This window comes from Anomalospiza imberbis, chromosome 23 (genome assembly GCF_031753505.1).
Source record: "Anomalospiza imberbis isolate Cuckoo-Finch-1a 21T00152 chromosome 23, ASM3175350v1, whole genome shotgun sequence".
NCBI lineage: Eukaryota > Metazoa > Chordata > Aves > Passeriformes > Viduidae > Anomalospiza > Anomalospiza imberbis.
The window spans coordinates 6,318,261-6,330,645 of record NC_089703.1 but is presented as its reverse complement, the minus strand read 5'-3'; the positions used below and the strand labels follow the sequence as shown (position 1 = coordinate 6,330,645).

General features: G+C 44.8%; 1 protein-coding gene across 3 annotated transcripts in view; it reads right to left on the bottom strand.

Annotated features, from left to right (window-relative positions):
• Positions 1-12,385, bottom strand: part of DVL1 (dishevelled segment polarity protein 1) — a 72,804-nt gene that overhangs the window by 23,498 nt on the left and 36,921 nt on the right. For all 3 annotated transcript variants that reach the window (XM_068171718.1, XM_068171719.1, XM_068171720.1), the window contains exon 4: positions 6,918-7,030. In XM_068171718.1, the coding sequence (XP_068027819.1) occupies positions 6,918-7,030 (113 nt within the window). The remainder of the gene's footprint in view (positions 1-6,917; positions 7,031-12,385) is intronic.

The following is a 12,385-nucleotide window of genomic DNA, read 5'->3' as shown; positions in this document are numbered from 1 at the left end:
CCTGGCTGTGTGAACGCTGTCAGAACAAACATTCCCACAGATAATCCCCTCCCAAAAATGCCATTTACTTGAAAGCTGCAGTGACTCATCTTTTTCCAGGATATTTTAGGGATTTTCCTCAGCAAATCAAACTCCTCCTGCACCTTTCATTAGAATATCCTGAATTTCCAAGTGCTCATCTTTTTCTAGATGTATTTTAAGGATTTTCCTCAGCAAATCAAACTCATTCTGCACCTTTCACTAAAATATCCTGAATTTTCAAGTAGTCATTCTTTTAATTTAGGGATTTTCCTCAGCAAATCAAACTCCTTCTGCACCTTTCATTAAAATATTCTTAATTTCCAAGTGCTGATTCTTTTATTTTAGGGATTTTCCTCAGCAAATCAAACTCCTCTTGCACCTTTCATTAAAATATCCTGAATTTCCACATGCTCATCTTTTATTTTAGGGATTTTCCTCAGAGAAGTAAACTCCTTCTGCACCTTTCATGAAAACATCCTTAATTTTCAAGTGCTCATCTTCTTTTCTAGAGATATTTTAGGGATTTTCCTCAGCAAATCCAACTCCTCCTGCACCTTTCACTAAAATATTGAATATTTCACTGAATTTCCAAGTGCTCATCTTTTATTTTAGGGATTTTCCTCAGCAAGTCAAACTCCTCCTGCAGCTTTCATTAGAATATCCTGAATTTCCAAGTGCTCATCTTTTATTTTAGGGATTTTCCTCAGAGAAGTAAACTCCTTCTGCACCTTTCATGAAAACATCCTTAATTTTCAAGTGCTCATCTTCTTTTCTAGAGATATTTTAGGGATTTTCCTCAGCAAATCCAACTCCTCCTGCACCTTTCACTAAAATATTGAGTATTTCACTGAATTTCCAAGTGCTGATTCTTTTATTTTAGGGATTTTCCTCAGCAAGTCAAACTCCTCCTGCAGCTTTCATTAGAATATCCTGAATTTCCAAGTGCTCCATTTTACCAGGAAACAAGAAACATTTTTCCCTGGAACAAGAAAGGCTGAGCTTGATAAGGCAAAGAATCAACATAACAGGCTTCAAAGATAGATTTAAAACCTTTTTTGTTTTGTTTTCACCATTTTTGATTTTAAATCCCCCTCTCCAAACACGCAAATCCCAAGCCCAAGGGATTTTTTTCTTTAATTACAGAATGGAAGACCTGCCCAGGGGAGGAAGGCCTGCAGGAGGAATTATACCTGATTCATATTGAAAGTTAATTATTAAAGTAACTTTTCAAGTGAAGCACCAGAGGAATTTGACAAAGTGATGCTCAGTTTTTATGAAAGATTTCCAGAACCAGGAACAGAGGAAGCCAAGGCATGGAATAAATCCAATTTCTACCTCCCAAGCAGCACCAGGTAACCTGGAGCTCACAAGAAAGATTTCCTGTGTAATTAAGGTGTACATTTAAATCCATAAAGTTTTTTTGAAATTTCCCTGCCCGAGTAAAATTCCCTTTCCCAAGCTTTTCTAATGTTAGCCAGCACTGGGGGCAATAAACCATTATTATAACTGAGTACTTCCACAAACCATGACTCTAAGGGGTTTACTCATAAAATATTCCCAAAGCAATGAGGACTTTTGTTGCTTGAAGAGAGAAAAGGGGAGCTCTGACATCCTGATTTTTTTTTCCAGCTCAGTTTCCCTTTGGAGTTTCTTGATGTTTCTATCTGCAGCATCACTCACCTCCAAAAAAAAAGAGTTTTATTACGTTCCTCAAGCCACCACCACGTTCTCTTTGTGGGGATTCTTTTGAAAATCAGGGAAGAAAGATACAAATTTAAGTCTAAGTCTGAAGAAGAATCAATCATTCCCTGCTGTGGTTCAGTGCCCGTCCCCACTAATGACCAGGGACTTTCTGCCCTGCTCACCCCCTGCCCTGTCCCTTCTCTAAGGGTGACAGAGCTCACCAGGAGAATGAGACAAAAACCTTCCAGTGCCTCAAAGAGCTGAGAATAAAGCATGGCCTGGGAGGGTGGAATGTGTCCTCCCTGACTTTTATCAAGAGCAGAGCAGGTCCTGCCTGAGGGACAAAAGCAAATCAAAGAGCAAATCAAACAAGGCCTGGAAGCAGAGAGGGAAGAGCAGCAGCTCTGGAGAGGTTCTGTCACGGCAGAGAGCAGGGTGAGGGTGATGCCTCAGGTTCTGGCTTTCCTGTTTTTCAGATTCTGTGCTGATGTCTCAGGTTTTGGCTTTCCTGTTTTTCAGATTCTGTGCTATGTCTCAGGTTTTGGCTTTCCTATTTTTCAGGTTCTCTGCTGCTTTAGTGTGTGGCTCTGAGCTTCACATTAGGGGATGTTGGGTTTATATTGTGGTATGGTTTAGAAGGCTGCAAGATTTTTAGTTATAGGATTTTACTCTTCACAGAACAGGGAGACAAAACAATTCCTTCTCCAGCTGGGCACCAAGGACAAATGATCCAAACCTCAGGCCCAAGAGCACAAACAACGTGGGCTGGAGAGAGGAAAACAAGCAGGATGGGACTGCATGGGCTGGAGCTGGAATGGGACAATGAACTCCAAGATGCAAATGGAGCAGAACTGATCATTTGGTGACCAATCATCCATTTTTTGGGACCATTTGGGTTCATCTTGGGTGCAGCCCTGGCTGGGCTCTTGTGCTGCCCAAGGTGGATCCATGAGGAGATCTTTAATAAATCCCTGATTTATTCTTTAGCTCTTTCTAGTCCCTCTTCTAGGGCAGCCTTCACAAGGCATCAAGGGTGGCTTGGAGAGAAGGGACAACAGCACCCTCCCAACCCTTCCAAAGCTCTTTCCCATTTTTTAACAGGAAATGAGTTATTGACTCCTCAATAAAGACTCGGAACCCTGCTGGGTGCAGGGCTCAGTCCCTGCTACTTGTACAGGGAAGGACAATGGGATTGTCCACTCCTGCCTTATGGGCACATCCCATAACTTGGGATCGAAGTTCTTTGGAACCTCACACAGCCCCAAATCCCTCCACCCCAGTCAGGCTCAACATTCCCATCCCGGCTGTTTTCCAGTTCCTGCCTTCCAGTTCCAGCCCTCCTACAGTCAAAACTCCACATATTGCAGCAGCAAGGGGAAATCTGGAGCAGCTCCTCTTCCCAAACATTTGGGATCTGTGAGCCTGCCCACATGAAGAGTCCTCCAGGCACAGGCATTTCTCAGCTGGCTGCACAAGAGTTAAGTTCACCCCACAGCAAAGTGGGTGTTGAAACCCCAGCGTTGACACTTGACATCTGCAGACTTGTCAGAAACCGAGCAGCAGCTATAAAACATTCCTCAACACCCAAAAAAACCCCTCTTGTCCCTTAATTACCTCCCTAATTAGAGCTTCCACAGTCCCCTTTCCCACTGCTCCTCAGCAAGCTGACACTGGAGCTTTGTTCCTCCCAGCCAGGGGTCCCCCACAACCTCCCACCACCCTAATTAAGATCCTCACTCCACTTTCACTTAATAAGACTTTGTCAACCTCCCAAAGCAAGGAGGACTTTTGTTGTTTGAAGAGAGAAAAGGGGGAGATCTGACATCCTGGTTTTTTTTTTCCCAGATCAGTTTTCCTCGAGGTTTTCTTGGTGTTTGTATCTGCAGTGTCACACAGCTCCAAAAAAGGAGTTTTATTACATTCCTCAAGCCACCATCTTTGTGGGGATTATTTTAAAATCAGAGAATATACAAGCACAGATGGAGATTCATTGTCTGTGCACTTAAAACAGGAATACAGTTTAAGGGAAATGGGTGGAAGAGTTTAGGGAAACCCCAAATCCTTCTGCATTTTCAATGGGAAAAGGTGTGAAAACGCTGTCAGATCACCCAGGTGAGTCCCACACCTTCCAGCTGCAGCTGGAATCAATATTTATCGCAGTGTGTGTGGAATTGCCCAGTGGCAATTCAGCAGAAACAGCTTTTCTGGGGTGAGTAATCCTGCAGCAATGAAGGGAAACATCCAGGCTGCTGTGCTGAACAATCCACCCATGGTACCACACCGTTCATTATCACCCACTGGAGAACCTGGGGAACTCACCATCGCCCCAACTCCAAACCAAACCTCTGGAAGGATCTTGCTGCAGTTCAAGCCCAGTCTGAAAGCTGGCAGAGTTTTCCAGTAAAATTAGGAAGCAATTTTTGTAAATTAAAATAGAGAGTAGCACAGAGAATCTGTTTTTAGTGTTCCTTTTCTTCCCTGGGGTTTTCCCAACCTCCATTCTGTGGAACCTCTCAATTCCAGTGCTCTGGGCTCAGTGGACTCAGCCTGTCTGACCTGTTCAGGTTTCAGCTCAGTGCTTCTCTGTTCCCAAATGGCTCCTTCACACCTTTTCTCACTTCACCTGTTTGAAATGAAGGCTGGAACAGCCTGCTCCTGTTTTCCTGTGGAACAAGAACTCCTTTCCCTTGAGGGAACCCAGGGAAATCCTCTTTGCCAGGGTGGGTGATTCTTTGTACCAAACAGTTCCAAACTGTCCAGCTAGCTGAGCTGTTCCTGTGCCTCTGGAATAAATCCCCTGGCACAAAGCTGTGAGTAACAGAGCTCCAGGAGTTCCCTCATCCTGCCCCTCTGCCAAGCACCAGGGCTGTAATTTGGGCATTATTCAAACGAGTCCCTGCAGGAGCACATCAAACACTCTCACTGCATTTCCTGCTTCCTGCAGGGAAAGGAGGATTTTCCCAGCACACAGCTGCTGCCCCTGGAATAGCTGGATCCAGGTGTCACAGCCCTTTCCCCATCCTTGTCCCCCTTTTCCTAGGGCTGCTCTCATTTTCCATCCAGACAAGACTTGCAGGTGCAAGAAAAGAGTGACCCTGTGATCAAAAGAGTCACCCTATGAAAAGGCCTTCAAATCCTTCCCAGGATTAGGGTATTTCTCTTCTTTTAGTGTTGTCAAGTGGCAATTCAGGACACAGAGATGAACTGTGCATTTTTGACTTGCTTTCCACTGAAAACAACACACTCCTGGTGTTGTTATGTGTTACTGCTAAATGAAATATTGTTATGACCACAGAAACACCCTGGACATTAAATAATGTCTTTTGAAGCAGTTCTCCTTGCTTTATGCACACTAACAGAACTCACCTGCTGCAGGCAGAAGGCCCAAATTCAGAGAACAGTAATGTTTGTGACAGGCTCTTGCCTGGGTTTTGGTAAAAGGAGGAAATTTTATCCCATTTCCTTCTCAAGGGAAATGCATGAATTGGTTTCAGACCACTCCAGGCAGAAACTCCAGTGCTCAAACAATTTCATCCACCAACACCAGCTCTTATGCCATAAATACCCAGAGCAAAACCTGCACTGGCACTGATTTAATGCTTAAAACAACTCCCTTTTCACATTCTTCCTGCAACAAGTTTTTAATCAACACTGTGAAAGGATTCTGCCTCTTTCTGTCAGTTCCCAAAGGAATTCGCAGTCAGGATCATGCACAGACAGCTCTCTGAGAAATCCCACTGAGGGATTTCCAGTCACTCCTCGTCGGTGACGCTCTGGAAGGGTTAAATGAACAGAATCTCTCAGTATAAATCAGATTTTTGAGGTTCTAACTGGAGGCAAATGCTTTGCTGGGTGGAGCTGTGAATAAAAGCTATGATGACATTTCTTGGGCCCAAGTATTCCAAGTTCTGGACCAATTTAAGCACAATGGGTGGCACCTATTAATTCTTAATTAAGCCTGGAAATTCTTGTCTGGCAATGAATGAAAAACCCAAGCTTCCTTTGATGTACAGACCAGAGGCAAGAGATGGAGTTCTGCATTTTACAGGTGCACTTGGGGTGCATTTAGGTATAAAAAAAAAAATCTTCAGAGCCCCTGTTACACCAGCAGAGAACACCACAGCTGATCCAAACCTTGAGAAATCAACAGCCAAGCTACTCATCTTCTCGTGCTACAGAAAGTTCTGCACATTGTCAAAACCAATCTCTGCCACTTCATTGTGAAGCATTTCTCGGAAAAACACCGAGCTTCAAAGACTTCCAGAGCAATTATCAAATTATTCCATTAGCAATAATAAAGAGTCCCTGAAAGCAGGCAGGAATGCAGCCACAAGTCTCCTGAGGAGGAGGAGGAGGAGTTGTTGCTCTGAGAGAGGTGAGGAAGATTGGGAAGGGGGTGTCAGAGTCCAGGACACCCCTCTGGCTGCCCTGGCTGGAATAATCCCAGCACAGGGTGCAGGAATAATCCCAGCATGGGGTGCAGGAATAATCCCAGCACAGGGTGCAGGAATAATCCCAGCATGGGGTGCAGGAATAATCCCAGCACGGCTGCAGGAATAATCCCAGCACGGGGTGCAGGAATGTGCCCCCTGATGTCGGAGTCCAGGACACCCCTCTGGCTGCCCTGGCTGCCTCCAGACCCTGGCATGAAGTCAAAAACACCTGTGGCTTCGATTTTAGCTCGTGGAAAAAGCTGCCCACTCTGTATGAGGAATTACAAGCCACAAGGGTTTGACTAGTGTGGTAGTTGAATTAACACAGGGTGGAAAAGTGGAATTTTGGGATTTTTAGAATATAATTCAGGGGGTCAAGATGGACGGATTTGGGCGTGTCCTGGCCTTCTTCTCCTTCTCCTTGCCCTCCATGTCTTGCTGTGATGGTGACACTTTTCTGTTGGTTCAAGGTAGAGATTCACAGTCTACCATGGGCGATGGGAACTGGTAATAAACTGTAAACACACACACGTAGTTTTGAGTCTATAAGGTGGGAGCTGCCCAGGGCTCGGGGCAGGTGGCCACGGCCTCCTCGCCGGGCAGAGAGAGAATGTTTAGATCAGGAGAAATAAACAACCTTGAAAGCACAAACAGAGCACTCCAGGCTCCTTCCCTGGCTGCACGGGCTGGGGAAGCAAAGGCTCTTCAGGATCTCGGGGTCACCCTGACCTTCGGAACCCCGAGAGAAATCGACAAGGGGGAGGATGAGGAAGGACTCACCGTCCTCGTGGCCCTCGCGGTTCCTGCGGCGGTGCCGCTCGCGCCGGTGGCTGAGCACGGACTCGGTTCCCGTCTCGTTGTCCAGGCCATCCCTGCTGCTGGCGGCGTTGGGGCTGTCACAGAACACACGGGGACAATCCCTGCATTATTCTCTTTCTCCCTTTCCCACACGGGGCAGCTGCAGCTGGGAGCAGGTCGGTGCAGAAGGTACAGAACTGCTCGGGAGATGAGCGCTGCAAACCGGCCCAGGCTGCTGGGACACCCCAAAACCACCTCAGTGGGGAAAGAGAACCTAAAAACCATCTCAGGGGTGAAAAGAGAACCTAAAAACCACCTCAGGGGGGAAAGAGAACCTAAAAACCACCTCAGGGGGGAAAGAGAACCTAAAACCACCTCAGGGGGGAAAGAGAACCTAAAAACCACCTCAGGGGGGAAAGAGAACCCCAAAACCACCTCAGGGGGGAAAGAGAACCCCAAAACCACCTCAGGGGGGAAAGAGAACCCCAAAACCACCTCGGGGGGAAAGAGAACCCAAAAACCACCTCAGGGGGGAAAGAGAACCTAAAAACAGCTCGGGGGGAAAGGAGAACCCCAAAACCACCTGGGGGTGAAAGGAGAACCCCAAAACCACCTGGGGGTGAAAGGAGAACCCCAAAACCACCTCGAGGGGAAAGGAGAAAGGAAAACCACCTCGGGGGTGAAAAAAGAACCCCAAAACCACCTCGGGGGGAAAGGAGAACCCCAAAACCACCTCGGGGTGAAAGGAGAACCCCAAAACCACCTGGGGGGGGGAAGGAGAACCCCAAAACCACCTGGGGGGGAAAAAATAACCCCAAAACCACCTGGGGGGGAAAGGAGAACCCCAAAACCACCTCGGGGGGAAAGGAGAACCCCAAAACCACCTGGGGGGGGGAAGGAGAACCCCAAAACCACCTGGGGGGGGAAAAATAACCCCAAAACCACCTCGGGGGTGAAAGGAGAACCCCAAAACCACCTGGGGGTGAAAGGAGAACCCCAAAACCACCTTGGGGGGAAAGGAGAACCCCAAAACCACCTCGGGGGTGAAAAAAGAACCCCAAAACTACCTGGGGGTGAAAGGAGAACTCCAAAACCACCTGGGGGGGGAAAGGAGAACCCCAAAACCACCTCGGGGGGAAAGGAGAACCCCAAAACCACCTGGGGGTGAAAGGAGAACCCCAAAACCACCTCGGGGGGAAAGGAGAACCCCAAAACCACCTCGGGGGTGAAAAAAGAACCCCAAAACCACCTCGGGGGGAAAGGAGAACCCCAAAACCACCTCGGGGGGAAAGGAGAACCCCAAAACCACCTGGGGGGGAAAGGAGAACTCCAAAACCACCTGGGGGGGGGAAGGAGAACCCCAAAACCACCTGGGGGGGAAAAAATAACCCCAAAACCACCTGGGGGGGGGAAGGAGAACCCCAAAACCACCTGGGGGGGAAAAAATAACCCCAAAACCACCTGGGGGTGAAAGGAGAACCCCAAAACCACCTGGGGGTGAAAAAATAACCCCAAAACCACCTGGGGGGGGAAAGGAGAACCCCAAAACCACCTCGGGGTGAAAGGAGAACCCCAAAACCACCTCGGGGGTGAAAGGAGAACCCCAAAACCACCTGGGGGGGAAAGGAGAACCCCAAAACCACCTCGGGGTGAAAGGAGAACCCCAAAACAACCTCGGGGGGAAAGGAGAACCCCAAAACCACCTGGGGGTGAAAGGAGAACCCCAAAACCACCTCGGGGTGAAAGGAGAACCCCAAAACCACCTCGGGGGTGAAAGGACAACCCCAAAACCACCTCGGGGGGAAAGGACATTGCCACATTCCAGCGGCTCCTCACACCCGCGCTCCCTGTGCACAGACACGAGGAAATGGAGAAAGGAAAACATTCAGGAAAACATTTTAATTTCCATGTTGGACCCATGTACAACGTGCTCTGAGGATGGGCTACCCAGAGTAATTAGTTAATTAAATTCTAGTGACAGCGCTGAAATTCACGGACTTATTAAATCCACAACTGTGCAAGTCTCTCAGGAGAGAGAGTCAGAAGTTTTCCAGTTAAACGTTAGGGAGAGCTCTTACTACTGTAATGTAGTGTAAGATAAAGAGAGTAAAATATTATAAAATAAAAAATAAAATAAGCAAGAAGTAAAATAATAAAGGATATATTTATAAGTAAAAATACTGCAATATTAAATATTAGATATATGAAATATTATTATTATATAAAATATGAAATATTATATAAGACATTATAGGAAATATTATATCAGATATTATATGGCATACTATATTAAATATTATATTTATATTTTTATAAATTAAAAAAAAGTAAAATGAGAAAGTAAAGAATATATTTATAAGTAAATATAATTAAAATAGCAAATATTATATTAGATATATTAAATATGTAGTAAATATTATATTAAATATGCTGTATTAAATATTATATTCATATGTTTACTTTTATAATTTATAAATATATTAAATATAAATACAATAGAATATATTTATTTATAAATAAATATTTATAAGTATATAAATAACAGAATTATAAATACTAATTTTATAAGTAAATATAAACAAGTATATAAGTAAATAAGTAAAAAAACATAATAATAAAACAATTAATCAACCTTCTAAATCATACAATCAATACTAATTATGACCCAACTAAAAACCTACAACAATAACTGGTGACCAATCAATAAATATCAATAAATAACATTTCTTTCAATATATTTAATAATTTATAATATATTGATGATATTTATGATTTTTAACTTGGTAGCCAGTTGCTACAGGGTTTATTTGGTTTTTCTCTGCTGACTCCTGCTCAAATTCCCACTCCTGAGCCACCTGAGAACCCAAACCTGCCTCCAAAATGGGATTTTTGATTCTCTATTATATATATTAATATATAACATTATATATTAATAACTTATAATAGATTTATAAAATATAATATTTATAGTTTTAATACATTTAATCAATAAATAATATTATATAAATATTATTTATTTTAATCTATTTAATATTTATAATATATTGATAATATCATTTAATACACTTAATCAATAAATAATAATAAACACATCTCATTTCTTTTAATATATTTAATAATTTATACTATATTGATGATATTTATCATTTTTATTCTATTTAATCAATAAATAATACTCATGCAGGTGAACCCGTTGGGAGGAAATGCTGATGTGTGACTCCAGTCCAGGAGGCTGAATGATTTCTTTATTATAACTATGCTAGAACCCATTAATATACTGTTTAAAGGAGATCCTAAAGCCACAAACCTACTTTTCTAACTCCCATATCCAACTCCCAGCTCGTGCCCCTCTCTGAGAGTGCAGCCACAGGTGGGTTGGATTGGCCATCAGCTCCAACAATCCTCACCAGAGCCCAACCAAGCAATCACCCCAGGTGAACAATGCTCCAAGCACGTTCCACATGGGAAAACGAGGAGCAGGAATAGAAATTGTTTTCTCTTTCCTCCCTCTGTGCTCCTCTATGAAAAAACCCTGAGAGAGAGAGAAGTGTGCCTGCCACACAGACATCCACCTGCTTCCATCAAAGCCCACCATATCCCACCCCATCCTCCTCCTGCCCATCTCCAGACATTCAGAGCCCCTTGCTTAGGGCTGCTGGACCCATGGAGATGATTTCCTTCCCAAGGAACAGCTGAGGGCACTTGTTTGTGTTCTCCTCCCAGTCTGGGGCCCATCTGCCTCCCAGGGGAGCTGACAGCAACCAGGATGTTCTCATTTTATAATTAAAATGATCATTCAGATGACATTTTTATAAACTGCAGCCCCTCTTTCCAAAGGCTGCAAGATTTGTGTTGAAAGCATCAGAGGGAGGAGAGGCTGATTCTGATCCCTGATTTCCTCCATCCCAGATATATTGTAAATGCAGGGGAACCCGGTGGGAGGAAATGCTGATGTGTGACTCCAGTCCAGGAGGCTGAATGATTTCTTTATTATAACTATGCTAGAACCCATTAATATACTATTTAAAGGAGATCCTAAAGCCACAAACCTACTTTTCTAACTCCCATATCCAACTCCCAGCTCGTGCCCCTCTCTGAGAGTGCAGCCACAGGTGGGTTGGATTGGCCATCAGCTCCAACAATCCTCACCAGAGCCCAACCAAGCAATCACCCCAGGTGAACAATGCTCCAAGCACGTTCCACATGGGAAAACGAGGAGCAGCAATAGAAATTGTTTTCTCTTTCTTCCCTCTGTGCTCCTCTATGAAAAAATCCTGAGAGGGAGAAGTGTGCCTGCCACACAGACATCCACCTGCTTCCATCAAAGCCCACCATATCCCACCCCATCCTCCTCCTGCCCATCTCCAGACATTCAGAGCCGCTTGCTTAGGGCTGCTGGACCCATGGAGATGATTTCCTTCCCAAGGAACAGCTGAGGGCACTTGTTTGTGTTCTCCTCCCAGTTTGGGGCCCATCTGCCTCCCAGGGGAGCTGACAGCAACCAGGATGTTCTCATTTTATAATTAAAATGATCATTCAGATGACATTTTTATAAACTGCAGCCCCTCTTTCCAAAGGCTGCAAGATTTGTGTTGAAAGCATCAGAGGGAGGAGAGGCTGATTCTGATCCCTGATTTCCTCCATCCCAGATATATTGTAAATGCAGGGGAACCCGGTGGGAGGAAATGCTGATGTGTGACTCCAGTCCAGGAGGCTGAATGATTTCTTTATTATAACTATGCTAGAACCCATTAATATACTATTTAAAGGAGATCCTAAAGCCACAAACCTACTTTTCTAACTCCCATATCCAACTCCCAGCTCGTGCCCCTCTCTGAGAGTGCAGCCACAGGTGGGTTGGATTGGCCATCAGCTCCAACAATCCTCACCAGAGCCCAACCAAGCAATCACCCCAGGTGAACAATGCTCCAAGCACGTTCCACATGGGAAAACGAGGAGCAGCAATAGAAATTGTTTTCTCTTTCTTCCCTCTGTGCTCCTCTATGAAAAAATCCTGAGAGAGAGAGAAATGTGCCTGCCACACCTGAGCAACGTCCTTGAGCCCTCGGAACATTGCCACGTTTTCTCTGCAATATTTGGAATATTCTGGAAGAAGCGGGAGGACCAGCAGGGCATTGGACCCACAAACCTCGTGCCTAATTGCCAGCTAATTATCTTTTTAAACAAAGCTCGAGCTTGCAGCTGTTGCAGGCAGGTTTAGGCCAGGAAAGACAAAAGCCTGGTTTTATTTTCTGGCCAGGACAGAACACAGGAGGGCAGCACAGCCCTTGTAAAGCGCTGCCAGAATCTCACAGGATTTCCTGTCCCCTCTAAAAGGTTTTTTTTTTTAAATATTCACAACACTGAGGGCTCTTCCAGGCAACAACCATCCCAAAAAAAAGGAAGGAAAGCAAATCCAGGCTATATTTCCTTTTGCAAACACAGCCTAA